The sequence below is a fragment of the Littorina saxatilis genome, linkage group LG3, assembly GCF_037325665.1.
Source record: "Littorina saxatilis isolate snail1 linkage group LG3, US_GU_Lsax_2.0, whole genome shotgun sequence".
In the NCBI taxonomy this organism is placed as follows: Eukaryota; Metazoa; Mollusca; class Gastropoda; order Littorinimorpha; family Littorinidae; genus Littorina; species Littorina saxatilis.
The window spans coordinates 53,215,691-53,241,180 of NC_090247.1; the positions used below are offsets into that span (position 1 = coordinate 53,215,691).

The 25,490-nt window shown below is 42.8% G+C and overlaps 1 protein-coding gene across 1 annotated transcript; it reads right to left on the reverse strand.

Annotated features, from left to right (window-relative positions):
- Window positions 1-12,479: 12,479 nt before the first annotated feature.
- LOC138960961 (E3 ubiquitin-protein ligase TRIM71-like) lies at window positions 12,480-19,954 on the reverse strand. Its single transcript, XM_070332588.1, has 4 exons — window positions 19,104-19,954; window positions 14,962-15,384; window positions 14,099-14,708; window positions 12,480-12,986 (listed from the first exon to the last, which is right to left on the reverse strand). Exons 1-4 carry the CDS (start codon window positions 19,575-19,577, stop codon window positions 12,922-12,924), a joined length of 1,572 nt encoding a protein of 523 aa, XP_070188689.1. The 5' UTR covers window positions 19,578-19,954; the 3' UTR covers window positions 12,480-12,921.
- Window positions 19,955-25,490: the final 5,536 nt, after the last annotated feature.

The following is a 25,490-nucleotide window of genomic DNA, read 5'->3' on the forward strand; positions in this document are numbered from 1 at the left end:
GGGAGTAGAATAAATCTTCCGAGACAGTAGACAAGAGAAGGTCATATTTGAGGGAAGCACGTAGGCCGATTGTCTTTCCGACAAGCGAATGATACAGCAGATTAATCATTCGTTTTGACCAGAAACCTAGTCTCTAGTTTTTATGAATGAGTTTTTTAATTAAAACAATCACGAGAACTCTCTCGCTTAGCCTAATGGCTGTTCGATGGGTTTCGCAAGTAGAAATGTGCTTTATTTCACCAAATCAGCTCGTATTTGACATCGGTTTGGTATATATATATATATTTTCTAATCCTACCGCGAACTGGATAGCAGACGCGGCACGACTGTTGCACCACACTTTGAAGTAATCCCACACTTTGAAGTAAATTACTTCAAAGTGTGGGGATGTGCCCCACACTTTGAAGTAAACCCATTTTTTACTTCAAAGTGTGGGGGGATCTTCCCACACTTAGAAGTAAACTCAGTTTTTACTTCAAATTGTGGGGGGATCTTCCCACACTTTGAAGTAACTTACTTCAAAGCGTGGGACTTTTGCATCGCCTGTTTGAGCCTGATGATTTTGTCAAAAAAAATGGCAAAGTCTTTTGGATGAGTGAACAGAAAAAGTGAGCGAGCCAAGAAACATAGTGATGTTTGTTATCAGGCTTTAAGCAATGTCCCATTGTTGAGTGTGACGAAAACTCGTGGTGACGATTTTAAAACATGTTGGGTCACGCATGGTCCAATCTTACATGGTCCAACCTTACATGGTCCAACCTTACATGGTCCAACCTTACATGGTGCAACCTTACATGGTCCAACCTTACATGGTCCAATCTTACATGGTCCATATATATATTATTGGACCATGTAAGATTGGACCATGTAAGATTGGACCATGTAAGATTGGATCATGTAAGGTTGGACCATGTAAGGTTGGACCATGTAAGGTTGGACCATCTAATATTGGACCATGTAAGATTGGACCATGTAAGATTGGACCATGTAGGGTTGGACCATGTAAGATTGGACCATGTAAGGCTGGACCATGTAAGGTTGGACCATGTAAGATTGGACCATGTAAGATTGGACCATGTAAGATTGGACCATGTAAGGTTGAACCATGTAAGGTTGGACCATGTAAGATTGGACCATGTAGGGTTGGACCATGTAAGATTGGACCATGTAAGGCTGGACCATGTAAGGTTGGACCATGTAAGATTGGACCATGTAAGATTGGACCATGTAAGGTTGGACCATGTAAGGTTGGACCATGTAAGATTGGACCATGTAAGGTTGGACCATGTAAGGTTGGACCATGTAAGGTTGGACCATGTTATATTGGACCATGTAAGATTGGACCATGTAAGGTTGGACCATGTAAGGTTGGACCATGCAAGGTTGGACCATGTAAGATTGGACCATGTAAGATTGGACAATGTAAGGTTGGACCATGTAAGGTTGGACCATGTAAGATTGGACCATGTAAGGTTGGACCATGTAAGATTGGACCATGTAAGGTCGGACCATGTAAGGTTGGACCATGTAAGATTGGACCATGCGTGACCCAACATGTTTTAAAATCGTCATCACGAGTTTTCGTCACACTCAACAATGGGACATTGCTTAAAGCCTGATAACAAACATCATTATGTTTCTTGGCTCGCTCACTTTTTCTGTTCACTCATCCAAAAGACTTTGCCATTTTTTTGGACAAAATCATCAGGCTCAAACAGGCGATGCAAAAGTCCCACGCTTTGAAGTAAGTTACTTCAAAGTGTGGGAAGATCCCCCCACAATTTGAAGTAAAAACTGAGTTTACTTCTAAGTGTGGGAAGATCCCCCCACACTTTGAAGTAAAAAATGGGTTTACTTCATCCCCACACTTTGAAGTAATTTACTTCAAAGTGTGGGATTACTTCAAAGTGTGGTGCAACAGTCGTGCCGCGTCTGCTATCCAGTTTGCGGTAGGATTAGAAAATATATATATATACCAAACCGATGTCAAATACGAGCTGATTTGGTGAAATAAAGCACATTTCTACTTGCGAAACCCATCGAACAGCCATTAGGCTAAGCGAGAGAGTTCTCGTGATTGTTTTAATTAAAAAACTCATTCATAAAAACTAGAGACTAGGTTTCTGGTCAAAACGAATGATTAATCTGCTGTATCATTCGCTTGTCGGAAAGACAATCGGCCTACGCGCTTCTCTCAAATATGACCTTCTCTTGTCTACTGTCTCGGAAGATTTATTCTACTCCCAAATAGCACTTCTTTGCACCTCTTATGACTCCTTCGTCCTCTAGAATCCCGTATCCACACCAAATACGAGCTGATTTGGTGAAATAAAGCACATTTCTACTTGTGTACCCATCGAACAGCCATTTCCGGTGCTCGATCGCGGACATTTTCAGCTTTGAAGGCTATTTACGGGCAAATATCAATCGCTCCCTGACTTTTTATGCATCGAGAAACAAATTTAGTCATCGCTGAATCAGTAGCTTACCTTAAATCCCGACATAAATCAAACAATACCTAGAAAACAGACAAAACTTGCCTTCACACGTGTCATGAGCGGCCTTCGGCTTCTGTTCGGCCTTTGACCGGTTATCCCCCGTGAAATAAAGCTAAGACGCGTATTTGTCTAGTGATCATTGAATCAGCTTATGGTAAATCGAGTACATTTGCATACCACCACAAGAAGTTTCTCCATAAAATAGTCGTCTTCACTGATCATTAAGAGCAGCAAACGTTCCGTCGGTTATTGTGCCGTGAACGTTTATTGGAAAAGAAAGCGTTGTCGCAGTGCGGCCGGTTCACGCGGAAGAGAGTCGACTTTGACTTCCCGAGAGAGAAACGTTGTCAGCTAGTATGACGGCTTACTAGTGCCAACACTGAAAATTAGTAATTAACACGTGAAAGTTACAATTATGTGGTAAAAATTACTAATTTTCACGAGAAAATTAAAATAATGTGAAAATGACTAATTTTAGCGTGTTATAATTACTAATTTTTCAGTTTTGGCTCGCTTCTTGACCGCTTACTAGTGCCAAAACTGTAAATTAGTAATTTTCACGTGTTAATGACTAATTTTCATGTGCCTCCTGACTGTAGAGGTTCAATGCGCATGCGCGACTGTTACACCGGCCACAGCAAAACATATCTCGATTCGAACCTTTTCTGGTCCATAGTTCTTTAATCCGATGCAAACTAACAATAAGACCTGAGCGCATGTGTAAACAACCGTGACATACAGTCGTCTGTCCGATAACTTTTTGAATAACGAATTCTATCGAAAGATATTTGTGAAAGTGTGAGAGTCTTGACCGAAGAGAGACGTCTGCTAATGGTCGGACCTTTAGCAGACGTCCGACCGGCCGCCATTTTTCCTCTTTCGATTCGAACGTTTTCGGATCGATTTTCCTTCACTAATACACTACAGAGCAGATTTATGAGTGTGGTAGTGGAAACAAATATGAGGTTCAGCTGCCTGCCCGACAACTTGTCCAATAAGGAATTATATTGAAAGATATAATATATGTGAAAGTGTGAGACCACAGCCGATCAAAAGTCCGTCTGCTATAAACAGTTTCGATTCGAAAGTTTTTTTTAAGATACCCAAAACAACGTTAAGGAAAGCGCTATTGCAGAAAACTGTGACATGCATCTTCATGTCGTATAACTTGCTTGATAAGGCCTTCTATTGAAAGATGTTTCAGAATTAGTGTGAGAGCGATGTTTGCTGGACGTTGTAGCCTCTCAGTGCGGACTCTTAGACTGAAAACGAGGCCAACATGAAAATTGATAATTAACACTGTTAATTAGTAATTTTCACGTGAAAATGGTAACCCTAGGTTTTGGCACTGGTAAGCCGTCATAAGCTAGCCTACTTTCAGTTCGTGACAAGGGACACAACTCCGTCGTGCTAGTTTTACTGATAACACCAACAGGTGCTTGCTGCATTTTGCCTGTTCCTAACTATTCTGTTTGTATTTCTGTGTCTGTATCTATAAATATGCTTCCCATTATTGTTCTTGTATCTTGCCGAGTGCCGTAGAACGAGAAGAATTCTAATCATAACATTATAATGTTCTTACAAGTGACAATGTGTTTAGTTTTGCTGTGTTAGTTTCCGTGTGTGACTGTAATGTAATAATTATTGTGTATTACTTAAAGGCCCAGTCCTTCCTGTCTAAACGATTCGACACGATCACAACCCCAGATCTGACCAGGATTTCACGTGGTATAAGGCCATCTCTTCACTTGGATACATACCTAACATTTATTATTTTCTTAATTATTGTTATACAAAAAAGTCCGTCCAAAAATTCTCAATATGTTTTTGGGTGGTCTCAAAAAGTCTTATCCCGCGTAAAAACTCGGAGATAGTGAGCAGAACTGTTTTTACTTTTAGCGACAGAGTGTGTCTTTAAGTGTTGTAATATATTGTCTTATACGTTATCAAGTTTTCATTGGAAATTGGAATTGGAACTGGAATGCGTGCTTCGATTTCAAGATTAGTTGGGTATTGATGTATCAGTTTTGGCCCGGATTATGAGTTCTGATACTCAACGTTCACACAAAGGCGTTCTCTCTGTCTCTGATCTTTCAGTGTCTGTCTGTGTGTCTGTCTGTGTGTCTGTCTGTGTGTCTGTCTGTGTGTCTGTCTGTGTGTCTGTCTGTGTGTCTGTCTGTGCGTCACTCTCTGTATTTGTCTGCATGTCTGTTTCTCTATCTCTGTCTCTCTCTCACACACGCACACACTCACACACACTAACACACACACACACACACACACACACACACGCACACACACAAGTATACAAACATACACACGCGCTCTCTCTTTTTCTCTCTTTCACACACACACAAACACACACACACGCGCGCGCGCGCACACACACACACACAAACGCACACACCCACACACAGACACAAACGCACACACACACACACACACAAACGCACACACCCACACATACACTCACACGCGTGCGCACACACAAGCAAGACATCTTTATTCAGAGATAACATATTTAATTTTTAACTTGGGATGTATAACAAAACGTTTTTGTTGAAGAATACTCTTACTGCATGTGGAAGGCACACAAGACTCAAAAGAAAGAAAGAAAGATAAATGCAAATATTTCCAAGATAAGTCTACGATAATTTATGTTCAAATGAAGGTATATACTCAAAGCTTCTATTTTGATGGAAATGGTTTTCTCTAAAAGGTAGCGTTCTCTTATTAAAGGAACAGTACCGTAAAATCCCTAGCAAACGCCCACCCACCCCGCCCCCCTCTGCACAGATTTCGGGTAAAAGAAGGGGGTGGGCGTTTGCTAGGTATACACCCCTTTGCAAGATAACGTCTCATCACATTTTCACAAGAAACAAAAAATGTATACAGCCATGTCAGATGTTGAGGCTGGCTCACATTTCAAATCACTGTTGGTTTCTTTTGGGACTGTACATATTTTGTAAATGAAAAAAAACCCCACTATTACAATAGAATCAGGTACCTTTTTCTATTAAAAACAACACACACACAAAACAAAAAAACGGGGTGGGCGTTTGCAAATTAGTGACCCCTCTGCACAACTTTTGGCCAAAAGTGGGAGATGGGCGTTTGCTAGGTATTTTAATTTACGGTACTTCCAGTGTAAACAAATTGAGTCGCCTGGTGGTGAGATATGTGCGCGTTATAAATTCTCGTATTATTATTATCATTCTCTCAGATCTGACCAGGCTTTGATATGACCAACAAACCAAGCAATCAACAGCCTCAGTCCTCTCTATTAAGAGCGGGTAGTTTTAATAAATAACTATATTAACCGACACCTGTGTTATTTTGTGAAACGATTTTGTAAAAAAATGCACACTCTGTACAAGATGCCATTGGTGTGTTGAATTCTGGTATGTGTCAGTTTGGAAAGATGCATGGGTCAAAATGTTTCCATGGTAACGACTGCATGTGTCTTTAAATACAGTCCGCCAAGCAAGGCCCATTGATTCAGTTGGTAGATTCGTGCAGCAGACAGACAGAAAATACCCCAAGAGATTGGAGAGAATTGTATTCACCAAAATACTCCACCCACACGCGTTTGTCGCAGTCCAGCTGCAGAACGACACGGGCGCGTGTTTTCTTCTCGTTCAAGACAAGCGGGGTCTCCACGCCGTCCACCACGATCTCACAATCCGCGACACCGCTGTCAATTTCGTAACCTTTATCACATTTGACACTCAGAGCGTAAGTGCCTGTCGAAGGGATGACCAGCGTGCCTGTGTCTGGGTCGTACTGTGCTCTTAGGGTGTTGTCGACAACATTTTTAAACTGAACGTGGTTATCGGCATTCATCGTCTGGTGGTCAATGGTCGCTTTGAATGTGTATGGTGGCATTTCTGAAACAAACCATTAGTCATGACCATTTTTTTTCTCTGGCAAAATGGAGTGAATAATCTGGACGGCAGATCACTGACACAGCATCAAAGTTTATCAATCGCCTCTCTCCCCTTCGCTCTCTGGCTCTCTCTCTCTCAAAGTGTAAAAGTATTTTTCTCTCTCTCTCTCTCTCTCTCTCTCTCTCTCTCTCTCTCTCTCTTTCACACACTGTGACACACGATGTGACACGCATTGTGACACACACACACACACACATATACACCCTCTTAACCACACACACACACATACACACACACACACTCACACACACACACATACATACACCCTCTTCACCAAACACTACACACACACACACACACACACACACATACACCCTCTTCACCAAACACACACACACACATACACACACACACACACACACACACACACACACACACTCTCTCTCTCTCTCTCTCTCCACACACTAACCTCCCATTCTCCCACACACTCATCCCCATCCAAACAATCACACGCACCCCTTCCCCCTCCGACACATACCTCTTTAGTAAGGAAGTTGAGTAGTCTGTCCAACGTCAGTCTAGCCGGGCCGTCTTCGTTCTGGCTTGTCCGATCTTGACGCTTACGATCAGCAGTACAAAACCACTGTAAAATACGTTGCTTACACCGCCAGTGTTGTCACTTGCTTTGAAAGAGTTTTGCCCTTGAACCTGTTTATGTACAACAGCGTTTGCTTTTCACAACCCCTTCACACAAAATGTGGTGTCGGTAAACTGTCGTCTTCACTAAAGCAGGGAATATTACTCTTGTTGCTGTGATCTAATATGAACTAAACAGAAGGAGTTGTCGCAGTGCTGTCGGTTCATGGAACCAATCTTGTTTCGTTTTCCTGACAAAGGAACAGTGTCAGTTTCAGTTCGCGACTAGGGATACGTACAACGCCTCCACGGTTTCTTTTACGGAGTTTGTTTGTTTGTTTGTTTGCTTAACGCCCAGCCGACCACGAAGGGCCATATCAGTGCGGTTTTACGGAGTTAATCCACAGGCGCTTGCTGCTTGTTTCTGAATGTTGCACCCGTTTTGTTATTAAAAAAAGCCACTATCATCACACTATTTCCAATTAAAGTTCTTGTCTATTGCCCAGTGCTGCAGGACGCGAACGCCTCCGTTCCTAACATAGGTGCGTTCAGCCGATTTCGCTGCAAAGTTCGTCCGTACATTGTAGAGTAGACCAGTCACTGTAATCTTTTTTAATATAACATTGGCATTGCTACGTGCAACCTTTGGATCAAGGTTTCAATGTTATCATTAAAATGGAATTCGTCCTACGATTTCAAGTTTGAGTTGAGTATTGGCATATCAGTCTTGGCCCGGATTATGTGTGCTACTTTCCGTGTTTACAAAGCAACATGCCCTCCGTAAATCTATGTGTCTTTATCTGGCCCTGAATATCTATTTCTTTTAGGTCTCTCAGGTTTGTTTCTTTCTGACTCTCTCATTCAATCTCTGTCTTAATCTGTCTTAGTCTCTCTCTCTCTCTCTCTCTCTCTCTCTCTCTCTCTCTCTCTCTCTCTCTGCTTCTCTCGCTATCTCTGTTCTTTTATATATCTCTCTCTCCAACTTACATAAACACCGACACACAGACACACGCACACACACACATACACACACACACGCACGCACACAGGGCCCACACACACGCACGCACACACCCACACACGAACACACACACACACAAACACACACACACAAACACACACACACACAGAAACACACAAACACACACACACACATTACAATTATGACGTGAACAATTTTCACGTGTTAATTACTAATTTTCACGTGTTAATAACTAATTTTCAAGTGTTAATGTCTCATTTTCACGCGTTAATTACTAATTTTCATGTGCCTCGTGACTGTGGGGGCTCAATGCGCATGCGCGACTGTTACACCGGCCAGAGCGAAACATCCTTCGATTCGAAACTTTTCTGGTCCATAGTTCTTTAATCCGATGCAAATTAACAATAAGAGCTGAGCGCATGTGTAGATAACCGTGACATACAACTGTCTGTCCGACAACTTGTTGAATAACGAATTCGATCGAAAGATATTTGTGAAAGTGTGTGAGTCTCGACCGAAGAGATTCGTCTGCTAGTGGTTGGACCTTTAACACATGTCCGGCCGGCCGCCATTTTTCCTCTCTCGGTTCGAACATTTTCGTATCGATTGTCCTTCACTACAAAGCAAATTTATGAGTGTGTTAGTGAAAACAAATATGAGGTACGGCTGTCTGCCCGACAATTTGTCGAATAAGGAATTATATTGAAGATATCTGTGAAAGTGTGAGACCACAGCCGATCAAAAGTCCGTCTGCTACGAACAGCTTCAATTCGAAAGTTTTCAGGGTCGATTATTCTTTTCTAAGATACCCAAAACAACGTTTAAGTAAAGCGCTATTGCAGAAAACTGTGACATGCATCTTCTCGTCGGATAACTTGCTCGATAAGGCCTTCTATTAAAAGATATTTCAGAAATAGTGTGAGAGTGATGTTTGCCGGACGTTGAAGCCTCTCAGTGCGGACTCTTATAGTCCGACTACTGTGACCGAAAACGAGGCAAAAATGAAAATTAGTAATTAACACTGTTAAAGGCACAGTAAGCCTCCCGTAAACCATCACAGATACTGTCAGGCTTTTACACACAGTACAAACACCCTTTCATTTAAACACTCACCGCTTGAGACATTTTTCACGTGAAAATGGTAACCCTAGGTTTTGGCACTAGTACGCCGTTATAGTAAAGCCTGTCCCTCACTCACTGGTGTGTCAGCAGGCCAGAATTCTGCTCTATGGGGAATTCATTATATAAAGGGAAGCGAGCGGTTAAAAGGAGGATACGGGGGATATTAACTTGTAGATACTATGCCTGACAGTGACAGTGTGCTCTGGTGGATTGAACTGTCCTGCAGGAAATGCTCCATTGTTATTCGTTACATCCTGTTCTAATACATACTAAGAAATGTCACCTTTCGGCATGTGTCATCGAAACATCGTGTTTACTTTTAACATATAATCATTGTGATGAAATCTCTTTTGAGTAATTTGCCGTGACTCACACACACACACACACACAGAGAGAGAGACACACACACACAAACACACACACACACACACACACACACACACACACAGAGAGAGAGAGAGAGAGAGAGAGAGAGAGAGAGAGAGAGAGAGAGAGAGAGAGAGAGAGAGAGACACACACACACACACACACTTACAGAAAGAGAGAGAGAGAAAGAAAGAGAGAGAGAGAGAGAGAGAGAGAGAGAGAGAGAGAGAGAGAGAGAGAGAGAGAGATAAACACACACACACACACACGCACACACATACACACACACACACACACACACACACACACGAGCGGGTAACCATGAGCGACACACACAATGCATTAAAAAGTTATCTTTATTTAAAACTGATTCATCTTTAATTTCTTATCCAAAATCAAGAACACTTAGCATTCTTGCAAAAGACTCCCATAAAAAGTGTCCTTTTCAATCAGAAATTTTCACAATTTTGACTAAAAAAAAGTCTCAGCTAAGTGGAATTTGATTACACAAGACAACAACTACATGGTGTATTTTGTTTGGAAGAAGGTTACCCTGCTTTCGACTGAGTGACTCAAGACGCCCTGAAATAGCTGCAGTACGAAAGAAGCACTGAGATCAAGTACAGGGGCTGCTCTTCGACCTTGCACTCTTTTAGTACTGACCTGAATGTGTTGTACTCTTTCTCGATTTGGAAATTACCAGTGTCTCTTACATTTGGCTGTACCGCTAAAATAATTATACTTTTGGATAAGCGGACACAAATATTGATAGATAGGAGGAAAGAAGATAGCTGAGCTGTCTTCCGATGCCGACTGCTGCACGCATGATGCTGTTGCGTTTGATACTATCAGTTACATAAAACCACTTCATAAAATTCATTAAAAAAAAGTCAACTGAAGCAATTAAGAATCCGTTGATATGTTCGTCAATCTTGACTTAGCGCTATTGTGTTTAAAACTGTGTTTTATATCACCCCTAGCCCTGCCCCCGCCCCTCCCCCGAAAGGAAAAGTCTGCTGCAATTACATTTGAGTTGTCCAGTAAAGAGTCGGGATACAGTGTATGATTAAAACAAGCTTGGTTACGTTGACATATTCATTATTTTCTAATAGTTTTATTTCAGGACAAATAAATGTTGTTATATATTTGGATGAATAGTCTTCGATTGTCAAGTAGAAGTGGTGACAAATTGCTTAAGTATGCCTTGTATTGAACTCTGTAAACGGAAGTTATTTTGGGTAGTCACTGCCATGCATGAGGTCATGCAAGCGTACAACTTACATGTATGTATGTGGCCTTTCTAATTTAGTGTGAGTGCTTGCACAGAAGCGAGGCAAAAGATGCCAATCAGTAGGCCTAGTGGGCCAAAAGACAACTCTGCTTGAATCTCCATTGAATATCGAGATGGGTGAATATATTTTTCATATATTTTCTAGTATACATGTACTTAGAACAGAATGTTCTGATTTCTTTTGACTCCAAACAGATGACTATTCATTTCATAGCTCAATGTGAGTCGAACGAGGAGGGGTGAGTGGGGCGGGGATGAGAGAGAGAGACAGACAGACAGACAGATAGATAGACAGAGATAGTCTTACTTATAGGAGACTACCCAAACCACAAATTATGAAAGACAATCAAAATATTTTCGCTGGCTCATATATGGAGAAAAACCCTCTGAGCTTTCAACAATTTCAAAAGTCTGACGAGGTACATCACAAATGGTGATTATACTTCGAACCCTCTGAAAGAATTATCATTACATTTGCACGTTATTTCGTCTGAGATGTAGCAAATTGTCAAACATATGACATTCTCTCTTTATTTGAATCAATGCCTGTATATTCGTCCGTTAGCTGGATAACCATCATTATTTGTTTTACTGCTTTTGGAAATAAAAGCTTTAAAGATAAAATTTCCTTGGGTTTTGTTGTTCTCTCTCTCTCTCTCTCTCTCTCTGTCTCTCTCTCTCTGTGTTTGTGTGTAATACAATTTAAACATACAAAAACAAGTAAAGGCGAAAATAGTGTGAAAACATCAATTTTACATAGAAAAAACGATTGACTGGTTATAAGAAAGTCGACCTTGCAATATTTTCTTATATCCGGTCAAACCGGTTACAGAAAACACCGGATATAAGAAACCTAAAGTTTGGGTCCCCACGGGTTTCTTACAACCAGTCTATACTGTACCTATGTTTGCACACGAATTTGTGTGCACAGTATGCCATCGACAATCTTACAAAAAAGTATACAAAGATAGCACTTTTTTGTTTATATACAGGTCTAACATTATCTTCAAAGAAATTATACAAAGATAACATTTGTTTAGTTGTATAGGTCCAACATATCTCTTTTAAGCACATTATCCCAAAATGCTCACATACATATGAACATTAGCAACATTATCATTGTACGGACAATCAGGTATCACACTCACTCAACAAGTTTTCTTAAACCGTCCAGATTACGAAGAATGATTATGGAACTTCTCAACCATTGCCATTGGCATGACACAAAATTACCTCAACGCATATGCCGGAAAACATCCCATAATTAACAAGTCACCCAACTCACTCATTCAACCCACGCTTTAACCAAATCCCCCAAAGCTTTCCAATAAAACCCTGAAGCAAGAAACAAATCCTGATGTGCAATGACTGAGTTTTGACGAGGAAAGAGGGATGAGCACGTTTCGAATGGTGACCCCTCTTCAGTCCGTTCGTGTCAAGCTCCAGAACCAGATCCGTAGCAAACGACAAATCGAACATTGTACCAGTATTTTGATGACAATTCTGCCGCTAAAAAACTTTCTGTACGCTGTGAAAACATATCCCCAAAAGGGGAAAAGGGCGGGGATGGGTGGGTGGGGGGGGGGGGGGGTGATGCTGGGGCTGGAGTTCGAGGATGGGAGGGGGGGGGGGAGGGGGGATTTGTTGAGGGGGAGGCACACTTAACCGAATGCAAACTGTTCAGTAAAACCAAAAATACACAGAAAAGACAGAGGAAAACTGTGTGAACAAGTGTGTTGTGACAGTTACCTGAGCAACGCATTCATTCTGTGAGGGTTTGATTCTCTGCTTACAGAAAAGAGTTATTTGGACACAAGTGCAACAGAAAACATGGTATAGGTGGCTTGGCACGCGAAATTAGATCCTGCCTGCACTGACCCAAACCTGCTCTCCGTTCTTCAGCTCAGCGACACAGTGGGCAGTGTACGAGTAACTACTGACAATGTATGCACAGGCATAGCAGTTCACAAAAATGTGAGCATTCACGGGATAGCCATCGCCGTTGCTGGGTCTAACTGTCGTCATGAACATGTATGCATGCCCGGGACTGGTGCAGTGAAGACTCCGTCCGCAGAGTTGTAGCCATTTCCTTGGTTGAACTTGACTTGGTTGAAAACAATCTTATGATCACATTGGGCCTTATTCGTAAGTGAGACCGTTATAGAAGTATGGATTTGGAAGGACGTTTTGATCCTGGCCTTTGTCTGCAGACAAAAGAATTCGATGTACATTTATTTCCATGCTTCTCAAAAGAAAGTCTACATGTGCATTTAACAGTATACCTGTTCTATTACCGTGTATGTTTATGAATCTATTGAGCTATTCAAAAGACACTTGATTCTTTAAGTGTTCGGTGAACATAAGACAAGAAGAGCAAACGCTCGATCGAGTCACTTTCGCAGTTCTGAATATTATATGAGGCATCAGATGGACAGGAAGAAATTGCTATTCACAACACAATGAGTCACGTTCACATAAAATTTGAGCCCGGTCACTTTTATAGTTTCCGAGAAAAGCCCAACGTTAAGTTGTGTGTTGCCGAACAGAAAAGGCTAGTTATCTCCCTTGTTTTTCTGATAACGTTCGTAAAAGGCTACAGATGTAAACACTTTGATGTAAAGAATAATCCTACAAAGTTTCAATCACATCCGATGAACTTTGTCAAAGATATAAAATGTCTAATTTTTCCTTTGACGCTGACCTGTGACCTTGAAAAAGGTCAAAGGTCAACGAAACCATCGTTAAAGTGTAGAGGTCATTGGAGGTCACGACTAAACAAAATATGAGCCCGATCGCTTTGATAGTTTCCGAGAAAAGTCCAACGTTAAGGTGGTGTCTACGGACGGCCGGCCGGACAGACTAACACTGACCGATTACATAGAGTCACTTTTTCTCAAGTGACTCAAAAACAAATAGCCTTTAGATTATAATACCATAATAAAATTAAATAAAACACACAACCTCATAGCAAACCGAGTTATTTTATACGAGTACACACGTATGTGCGTGTTCGTGTTCGTGTGTGTGTGTGTGTGTGTGTGTGTGTGTGTGTGTGTGTGTGTGTGTGTGTGTGTGTGTGTGTGTGTGTGTGTATGGGAGAGAGAGAGAGAGAGAGAGAGAGAGAGAGAGAGAGAGAGAGAGAGAGAGAGAGAGAGAGAGAGAGAGAGAGAGAGAGAGAGAGAGAGAGAGAGAGAGAGAGAGAGAAAGAGAGATTGCGCCGTCAGTAGATCGGTACAGACATCGATCCTGATACAAATTACGAAATAACATACTATTATACATCCTTAGGGTCTATATGCTGAAACATTGTACTTACCATTTAGAGCCTTCATCTCGGCTTCCAGAGCCTTCATCTCGGCTTCCAGAGCCTTCATCTCGGCTTCCAGAGCCATTATCTTGGCTTCCAGCTTGGGAACAAGTGCAGCCAGGTCTCGGAAAGACAAAGCGCTGTCCTGTGTCCCTGCCTCCCCCTCCTCCAGCAGCTCTCCCAGGTAGACTCGCACCAGGTCAAGGTCAAGGGCAGACGGGTCAGCTCTGCATTCGAAGAAAGTGCGGGGCAGCTTCCTGCTTCCCAGCTTCTCGTAATGGTCAAACGCGTCGTCGCTGAGCAGCGCCGCCTGAAGCTCGTTCTTCAGCAGCACAAGGTCTGGTCCCAGACTCGCCTTGCGTGAAGCCATAGCACGTGACACCAGTCCCGATATGGTTTCCTTGACGTTGATCGCTGACGCTTGCTCCGAGTGGATTTCCGTCAGAGCGGTTTGCTCCTTCGCCTCTAGGGTTTCCCGAGCCTCATCTGACGCACGCGTGGCCCAGGCTATGATAACGTCATAGTTTGCCTTGAGTTGCCGCGTCACGTCCTGCTTCTGGTGTGTCAGGTCAAGCGTGTCGCGTTCCAGACGACTGAGGGAAGCGTCAACCACACGAAGCTTTAAAAGAAAGGAGACAAAATAGGCGGACCTGAAATTTTGCTCAAGACTGATTGTATCTACACGAATAAACCTTCCTCTCCCTTCAATGAAACAACATCACCTACGATTCCAAGATAGAAATAAGCAAACGACCCAATGGACAAGAACAGAACGAAGAAGACAGAGGAAGACCATCAAGTAGTGAGGAGTTGAGGGAGAATAATGAAGAGAACAACAACAACTACTTTCAAGATCGCTAGACAACTTTTACCTGCTTTCTGGCCTTGGTCAGCACACCGGTCAGTTCTTCTTTAGCTCGGATGGCCGCCGTCGCCATGTCCTCTGTCGAGTGACCCTCGTGTGACGTCAGCTTGCAGTGTAGGCAGATGCTGACGTCACACTTCTGGCAGTGGAAGCAGAGAAGCTGGTCGGGATGGTACTGGCAGAATTTCTTTCCCTCTGCAGGCTTCGCTGATTTGGTAGCAAGGCCGGCTACAATTGGCTCGACACAATGTTCTCGTAAAAGACGGTCGTGGAGACGTCGGCAAGAGCGACACATGCGCTGCTGGCAGTTGTTGCAGAAATGCGTGGCCTCGCTCTGCTGTCCCTCTTCGCACATCTCGCACCAGGCTGTAACTGATGCTGGACCAAGGTCCTCGGCCAGGTTAAGGTCAAGATCCAAGTAGAAATTGGTCTGAAAACAGGCGAGATTTTACAAACAAGTGACACGGGCTGATGTACCGTGAGTGACAGAGGTAAATAAAACAAAAACAAAAACACGAGAACAAACACAGACACATACACTAATACAGAGGAAGAACGAACTGTCTACAGACTTTATAATTTTATATACTAAAAAATATGCTCATGAAAACAGTTCGCCTTACCTATGACGGCTTACTAGCGCCAAAACCTAGAGTTACCATGTTCACTTTGACCTCATTTTCAGCCACTGTTGTCGGACTCTACGAATCCGCACTGACAGGCTACAATTAAAGGCACAGTAAGCCTCCGGTAAACCATCACAGATACTGTCAGGCTTTTACACACAGTTTGTTTGTTTGTTTGTTTGTTTGCTTAACGCCCAGCCGACCACGAAGGGCCATATCAGGGCGGTGCTGCTTTGACATATAACGTGCGCCACACACAAGACAGAAGTCGCAGCACAGGCTTCATGTCTCACCCAGTCACATTATTCTGACACCGGACCAACCAGTCCTAGAACTAACCCCATAATGCCAGACGCCAGGCGGAGCAGCCACTAGATTGCCAAATTTAAAGTCTTAGGTATGACCCGGCCGGGGTTCGAACCCACGACCTCCCGATCATGGGGCGTTTACACACAGTACAAACACCCTTTCATTTAAACATTCACCTCTTGAGAACATCCTGGGTGCAGCAATTTTCAAAGAATTTATTTTTGCGTGGTTTATCTTACCCCTGAGCCATCGTGAACCCGTGTAATCCAGTTTCCTGCTTTTCACAATTTAGCCGCCAGTTTGTGATTTCAATGCGAATCGCTGTATGCTTAATATCTGCAATAGCACGTTATTGTGTACCGTTGAATCTAAAATGCAACATTGAAACGGCTGCGAACTAGAGCGGTGGCCAGGTAGCGGTTAACGGTTCAGAGGAACTGGCGCTAGGCAGCGTCGTCTGCTACGAGAACCACGACCTTGCGTGACCCTGCTTCCGGCCTATCTTTTTTTAAACTTTCAAAACTTCGTATTGTTCTAATCTTGTCTTGATGAAAAAAGAATTCTTTTATGATTTAAGAATGTTTGTGTAACAAGCTGTCAATTTATTATTTAGATTTTAAAAGTTAGGTCAGAAGCGCAAAAAAGCACCGTCTGATTGTCTGGCAGACAATCCGCAAAAATAATTCTTTGAAAATTGCTCTCTCTTTACGTATGGCACCTAGGATGTTCCAGTTCGGTGAGCGTTCAAATGGAAGGGTGTTTGTACTGTGTGTAAAAGCCTGACAGTATCTGTGATGGTTTACGGGAGGCGTACTGTGCCTTTAATGTCAGACAAACATCGCTCTCACATTATTTCTGAAATATCTTTTAATAGAAGGTCTTATCGAGCAAGTTATCTTTCTTTATTTGGTGTTTAACGTCGTTTTCAACCACGAAGGTTATATCGCGACGAGGGAAAGGGGGGAGATGGGATAGGGGAAAGGGGGGAGATGGGATAGAGCCACTTGTTAAGTGTTTCTTGTTCACAAAAGCACTAATCAAAAAATTGCTCCAGGGGCTTGCAACGTAGTACAATATATGACCTTACTGGGAGAATGCAAGTTTCCAGTACAAAGGACTAAACATTTCTTACATACTGCTTGACTAAAATCTTTACAAACATTGACTATATTCTATACAAGAACCACTTAACAAGGGTAAAAGGAGAAACAGAATCCGTTAGTCGCCTCTAATTACGACATGCGGGGTGCAGAGAAATAAGGATGTGGAAAAGAAGACTTTGGTAAGTGAAATAAAGGTGATGGATCCAGTCAGGTAGAAATAAGACAACAAGAAAAGAATTGGAAAACTGCAGGGAATAGTAGGGAGAGTTTTCTGGGAAGGAAATATAGGTGAAAGGACTGGTAAGGCAGAAATAAGACAAAAGAAGAGAAGTAAAGGGGTGGGGTAGCTCTGTTTAAACGCTCCTGCCGCGTGAAGGCGACCCCATGGGAGCGAGCAAGTTATCTGACATGAAGATGCATATCACAGTTTTCTGCAATAGCGCTTTCCTATACATTGTTTTTGGTATCTTAGAAAAGAATAATCGACCCGAAAATTTTAGAATCGAAGATGTTTTTAGGAGACGGACTTTTGATCGGCTGTGGTCTCACACTTTCACATATATATATATTTCAATAGAATTCCTTATGCGACAAGTTATCGGGCAGACAGCTGTACCTCATATCTGTTTCCACGACCACACTCATAAATCTGCTCTTTAGTGTCTTAGTAAATGTTCGAATCGAGAAAGGAAAAATGGCGCCGGCCGGACGTGTGCTAAAGGTCCAACGTTAGCAGACGGCTCTGTTCGATCAAAACTCTCACACCTTCGCAAGTTATCGGACAGACGGCTGTATTGTCAATGTTGTCTACAAATGCGCTCAGCTCTTATTGTTAATTTCCTTCGGATAAAGAACTATGGACCAGAAAAGTTTCGAATCGAGAGTTTTACTGTGGCCAATGTAACATTCGCGCATGCGCATTTTACCTCCACAGTTCACGAGGCACATGATGATTAGTAATTGTGTAATGAAAATGACAAATTTTCAGTTCTGGCTCACTTCCAGACGGATTACTTGTGCCAAAACTGCAAATTAAGCATTATCTGGCGAGAAAGTGAGTAATTTTCACAACGTAATTGTAATTATCCCGTGAAAATTAGTAACTTTCACAACACAATTGTAATGTTCACGTGAAAATTACAATTATGTGGTTTTGGCACCAGTAAGCCGTCATACTTACTGTCTCAGATCTGGTCAGGCTTTAACATGTCATAAGACCATCCCTTCACTTGGACACATACCCAAAATCAACGTCCGGTATGTTCTTACTTTTGTGAGTTGGATTTTTGTATGAATTAATTTCCTAAAAAGGCATGATCAAGTACCTTTTAAGAAATTAATTCTTAAAAAATACCACTGTGCACAAAGAGCACCCAAGCTGTTCATTTATGTTATGTAACCAAGTGGAGGGATGGTCTTATCCTACGTAAACGCCTGACCAGATTTTTTTCCAGTTTTCACGAGGTTGAGTGGGGCTTTAAGTTCCAAGTTACCTTACTTACTTAGTAACTTACTTAGGCCTTTTGCCCCCAGCGGAGCATAGGTCATTGACGACATTATTTTCTCCATCACACTCTGCTCTGGGCTGTTCTTTCCGCTTCTGTCCAGTTGTTGCCTTGCCTCTTCAGTTAAGTTACCTTACTACCTACCACATTTTTTTCTCAACAGATAACACAGATAACAGATAAGAACACATCAATAGTTTCGTCCATCATGTCTGATTGTATATTATTTGTTGGTCGTTGAAGCGAAGACTGAGGAAGAACATGCAGGTCGTCTGCTTTCCCCTCTGGTCCGAAATATTAGTTTAACCTGAGTTGTCATAAACAACCACAACCACAACAACTTTAGCATTGAGTAACATTGGGATAACTTTCGGCTTTCTTCCGACATAGCTCCGTGAGAGTGACGTACATACTGAGAGGAAAGAGATAATAACAATATGTTTGGATTGATTCGATCAGTGTGACGGCAAACTAGATCGGGAGATAGGCCTGCGATATCGTAAAAAATCAAACACAAAAGCAAACAAACTGACTTTGCTGTGTTCATCTGCAAATTTGGAATAATAACAAAAACAAAAGTAAAGAAATAAGCACAACTTGACCCACCTGTAAAGCAGCGACTCCTCCCGCAGGTACAGTGACAGGTGCGCGACAGCTAGGGCACAGAAACACGTCAGCATGGTTACCAACGACGCCGTTTTCCCCATCACCTACATCCTGTTTCCCACCAAGACCTCCCTCCACGTCTTCTTTTTCTTTTTTCTCCACTGAGTCCTTGTTCGTGGCATCTTCGTTTTCTGCTGGGACCAGATTATCTTTATTCGCCTCTCCTTCTTGCAAGCTATTTTCCACAGGCTCAGGTCCTGCAGTTTTGGTCTTTTCCTCTTGGATGCTATCTTGGGTTTTAGCAGCGTTTGCAACCACTGCAGTCAAGCAAGACACGCAGAAAGAGTGAAAGCACGGCAACAGTTTCGGGATGCGCCCCTTGTTGTACGGCTCCATGCAAAGTCCACAGGAGTGACGAAAGTCGTCTGCTTTCTCGCTCATCGTGGCTGACCCGGCTGTTTTACTCGTCGCCATTTTGAAAGCGTCGGTTACTCTGTATGTCTACTCCTGTAACGGTTGATTGTCGCGATCACACCTGCTGTCGGTTCATGCAGACAGAAAACAAGATATAGCTTACGCCGTAAATGTAAAAAAACCTGAGCGTTTTAACACTTCGCCGTTGCGTACACTGTCTGTCGCCTGTGGCCATACGACTGCAGGCCTATGATGCAGGCAGGTCGCTTGTCTAGTGATAATTGAATCAGCTTATAATCATGATAAATCGAGCACATGTACATACCACCACTGTGACAAGAAGTTAATGACCGTCTTCGCTGATTAGGAGCAACAAACGTTCCGTTGGTTATTGTGAACTTTTAGTGGAAGCGAAAGCGAAGTCGCAGTGCGGCCGGTTCACGGAAGGGAGCCGACTTTTACTTCCCAAGAAATAAAGGGTGTCAGCCTACTTTCAGTTCACGACAAGGGACACAACTCTCTTTCGCTAGTTTTGTGGATGACTCGCAATGACAATGACAAATCTTTATTTTTCGAGGGTGACAAGAATAAGCATAGATATGCTTTTTTGCATCTGGCCCTCGCCCTAGAGAGGGACTAAACTATAACACCAATAGCTGGGCGCTTGCTGCATTTTGCCTGTTCCCAGAGACATACATACATCTATGTCTGCTGTTTCTTACTATTTTGTTTGTTATTGTTTGTCTCTACCTATAGTGCTTACCATTTACATTCTTTTATCTTGCCGAGTGCCGTAGAACGAGAAGAATTCCATACTGTTCTTAGAAGTGACACTGAGCGAGTTTTCGCGAGGAACAGGGTTGAGCTACGGTAGGGTCACTGCGCATGTCTGGTTTTTTTCTTCGCGGAAACGCTGTTGGGTTGTGTCCAGTCGCGTCCCTTGCAACAAGATGGCGACAAGCGCGTTACGGATTTACTGTTGTGGAGAGTTGGTGGACGACGATGATGAACAAGCAGTACTGTTTTATTGTTGATGTGAATGTAATGCCAAAACATCGAACTATCGATTCGAACGTCAATGAAGAAGTGAGCGTGAAAATCGAGCGCAAAACAGCCGGGTAAAAGTTCAGGGCGCTAAAGTACATTTGAGCCGAAATCGCACCCAAACTCCTGTTGACCTCATTTCTTCCCAAAATAAACATCACTGCTAAAATAAAATGCATTAAAACCAAGACAGTATCCAACCCAGTATCCTTAATTTTTGAAAGGCTAAGTGATTTACAACAAATGTCTTCTCACAATCCGTAACTTTGTCAAAAAATATTTGCAGAAGTTTCTCACCTCGCCTTGGCAGCCATCTTGGAACTGGAGAGACCCTACGCAGGAAGCAAGGTTGAAAGTTGGTTAACCGGTGACGTCACTCCAGTCGTACCGGACCGAGTTTTTGCGACCTCCGGTTCGACTCGAGTCACCTTAGTTGACGCTAAAACTCGCTCAGTGTGTTGAGTTTCGCTGTGTTAGTTTCTGTCACAGGCACTCGTCACGAGGTGGGCGGGGCCTATGTCTTGGCTGTCACTTGTGATGGACGGTCGTCTTTTCGGGGTCTTTTCTTATGGTTTATAATACTAGTAGTCTTGAGAGCGCACAGGCCCCGCCCACTTTGATCCCGACCCGCTCGTGACGAGTGCCTGTGGTTTCCGGGTGTGACTGTAATGTAATATTGTGTATTACTTAAAGGCCCAGTCCTTCCTGTCTAAACGATTCGACACGATCCCAACCCCAGATCTGACCAGGCTTCAGTGAGGCTTTCGCGTGGTTTAAAGCCATCTCATCACTTGGATACATACCTAAAATTTATTATTTTCTTAATTATTGTCATAACAAAAAAAATCATCAAAAAAATCAAACTCTCAATAATTGTTTGGGTGTGTCAAAGCGTCAAAACTCGGAGATAGTGAGCAGAACTGTTTTAAAGGCAGAGTGAGCCTTTAAGTGTTGTAATAGACTGTCTTATACGTTATCAAGTTTTCATTGGAAATTGGAATTAGAACTAGAAGGCGTGCTTCGATTTCAAGATTAGTTGAGTATTGATGTATCAAATTTGGCCCGGACTATTTGTATTGATACTCAATGTTCACACAAAAGCGTATAGTTTCCCCCCCCCCCTCTCTCTCTCTCTCTCTCTCTCTCTCTCTCTCTCTCTCTCACACACAGACGCACACACAAACACACACACACACACACACACACACACAAACTTGTACACACATACACACGTGCTCTCTCTTTCACACACACACACACACACACACACACACACACGCACTCACACACACTCACACACGCACACACAATACACACACACACACACACACACACACGCACACACACACTGACACACACACACACAAACACACACACACACACACACAAACACACAAACAAGACATCTTTATTCAGAGATAACATATTTTATTTTTTAACTTGGGATACATGACAAAACGTTTTTATTAAAGAATAGGCTACTCTTACTGCATGTGGAAGGCACACAAGACTCAAAAGAAAGAAACAAAGAAAGGCAAGTGCAAATATTTCCAAGATAAGTCTACGATGGTTTATCAGGCAGGTTACGTTCAAACGAAGGTATGTACTCCAAGCTTCTCTTGTGATGGAAATTGTTTCCCCTTATGGGTAGCGTTCACTTCAAGGCACAGTGGGGGAAAGGCTCCTAATATGGACCGCCTCCGAATATGGACCACCTCCTGTTCTGACAAACTAACGGCGCTAGAGCGCTCAAAACAATTTCATTCGCTTTATTCACCCTCTCTGGATAAGTTGCACATGTCAAAACAGTTGCAGAAACACAAACCTCAAAACCGTTGGGCTTTTTCGCTTTTTTTCACTTTTGGCAGCGTTCACTCTAAATTTGCCGCCTAAAACAGACTCGTTTCTGTCCACAGCCAAAGCTTTCATAACACAAAAATGGCTATATATGACAGCTATGACAGTATTTGTTACATTTTAACAGTGCGTACCCCGAGTTTCTACTGCAAACAAAAAATAATAGCAAAACCTCAAAGTATGTGTGAGTCCCATATGGTCCACCTTCAACAAATCGAAGAAAATAAAAACTAAAGGCAATTTTAAATAATTCATTAAGAAGCTTGCTGAAAATAACCTATAACTAGCCCTCGAGATTTCAAAAAAATATAACAAATAGTCTCTTTTTTTTGGAAGTTGATAATTTCACTTATTTTCACTCTGTTTTTGATAAGCTTCTTCAGTTTCCTGGTGTGCTTCAAATAATGCTCTCATCAACCCGAAAAAGCTAAATCTAAAGCATATTTGAATTAGTCTGACTTGCACACGAAGTTGTATCATGATATATTGAAGTATAGGGAGCTTTATACAGTGATTCGTGAAGGCCGCTTCACTGGTCCATATTGGGCACCCAGGCTCCTAATATGGACCATTTGTGATTTTTTTCTGTATTTAAGTTTTGCTGAAGGTCTATCAAAGCTATTTCACTCTAATTAGGCCTAACTGTTAAACTAAGAGAGAAGGACTACCAACCACAAAATGAAACTTCTTCGCAAGAAAACAAGCTAGTTATCAGCAATAAACAAAAAGTGGTCCATATTAGGGGCCCTTCCCCTACTTCCCGTGTAAACAAGTCGACTCATCATCCCAGATCTGACCAGACTTTGATATGACCAACAGACCAAGCAATCAACAGCCTCAGTCCTCTCTGTGCAGAGCGGGTAGTTTTAATGAATAACTATATCAACCGACACTTGTGTCATTTTGTGAAACGAATTTGTAAAGAATCCACACTCTGTACAAGATGCCATCGGTGTTATGAATTCTAGAATGTGTCCATTTAGTGTGAAGATGTACGTGTCCCATGTTAAAGCCAGACCACATGTGACTATGATGGTGACTGGCTCAAACTATTTTCGTGGCAAGGACTGTGCCTGAACCATAGACCAAATAGCCTGGACCGCCAACTCGTCACGTGACCCTTCGAGGTTACGACTCTCGACTTTCAGGGCCGCGTCGCGTCCGGTTTGAAAGGCCAGCGATTCGAAGACAGTGAAAAGAAAGCACCCTCCAGTTATTTCTGACAATGGGAGGTGACAATGAACTGGATTTTCCAAAACTCCAAACTAACCTTAACAAAACTCATCGAAAAACATGATATGCACTTTTTGCTGAGTTTATTTTGGCATTTTCAGAACTTACCTCGGCAACTTCGTCCATGTTTACAATCGACACCGGATATTACGTCCCCCTGATTTCTGAAAGGCCATGTAAGCGTAGGTTCCTAAATGCGAGAGGCGCTACCTCGTAATAGAGAGAAAGAGCGGAGAGAGAACTAGTTGGCGGCCCAGGATAAATGGTCTATGGCCTGAACACAGTCCGTCAGGCAATGCCCACTGATTTAAGGTTCGTGCAGCAGACAGACAGAAAATGGCCCAGGAGTTGAGAGGTTGAGATTGTGGGTTTCTTCAGCACTATACTCCACCCATACGCGTTTGCCTTCGTTCAGCTTGAGAACGACACGGGCGCAGGTTTTCTTCTCGTTCAGGACAAGCGGGGTCTCCACGCCGTCCACCATGATCTCACAATCCGTGACAGGGCTGTAATATGCACCGTAATAGCAATCATAAAGGGTACTAAATTTGACACTCAGAGCGAATGTGCCTGACCTAGGGATGATCAGCACGCCTATGTTCGGGTCGTACTCTGCTCCTAGGGTGTTCTCGACAACAGTTGTAAACGGAACGGCGATACCGGCGCGTAGTTTCAGTTGGCAAGTGGTCGCTTTGAATGTGTATGGCGCCATTTCTGGAGAAAAAAACAACATAATTCATGACAATTATTTTTTCTCGCAAAATGGTGCGAAGAATCTGGCGTCTGATCACGCGGCAACGCCTCTCCCTCCCCCCCTCTCTCTCTGTGTCTCTGCCTCTCTTTCTTTCACACACACTGTGACACACGATGTGACACGCATTGTGACACACACACACACACACACACACACACACACACACACACACACACACACACACACACACATATACACACACACACACACACACATGCACATGCACACACACACACAGACACACACACACAATCACACACAATCACACACACATCACACACACACACACACTCATTCACACACACACCCTCTTCACCAAACACACACACACACACACACACATACACACACACATACCTAAAGTGTGGATGGTTACCTAAGAGGCGGCACTGGGTGTAGTGCCTTTCTAGTGCACTTGCACTACAACAGCACTGGGTGCAGTACTCGCTCAGGCATCGAAGAATTTTGCACTAAAAAATGCACAAAATTTGACCTATTTCGTCGCCTATAGAGGACGGAAAGAATGTCATTTTGAACATTGTTATGACATTCTTTCCGTCAAAAAAGTCAATTTAACGGTGTTAAATGAAGCGACCATCCACACAATTAGGTTGCCATCCAGAGTTTAGGTTGCCATCCACGTGTGGATGGTTGCCTTATGGTGATTTAGGCAACCAAACCTGTGGAAACGGGGGTACACCCCAAGTCACACACGAACACACACACACTCACTCACACGCACTCACTCACTCTCTCACACAAACTTCATACACACAAAACACACACCCATACGCACATATAGACAGACGGACATACACACCTTTACAAACAAACACACATACACACACGCACACACACACACATTTACATACGCACGCATGCACGCATGCACGCACACACACACACACACACAGGCTCACACACACACACACACATGCACACACACCCACACACACACACACACAGACTCACACAAACCTCATACACACAAAACACACACTCATAGACAGACGGACATACACACCTTTACAAACAAACACACATACACACTCATACACACACAAATATACACACAAACTCATGCA

What these genes read in the sequence shown, in the direction of transcription:
- LOC138960961 (XM_070332588.1), bottom strand. Translation starts at nt 19,577, where the DNA reads ATGGCGACGAGTAAAACAGCCGGGTCAGCCACGATGAGCGAGAAAGCA. An exon ending in GAGGAGTCGCTGCTTTACAG is followed by an intron (nt 15,385 to 19,103) that starts GTGGGTCAAGTT and finishes GCCTGTTTTCAG; the next exon opens with ACCAATTTCTACTTGGATCT. An exon ending in TGACCAAGGCCAGAAAGCAG is followed by an intron (nt 14,709 to 14,961) that starts GTAAAAGTTGTC and finishes TTTCTTTTAAAG; the next exon opens with CTTCGTGTGGTTGACGCTTC.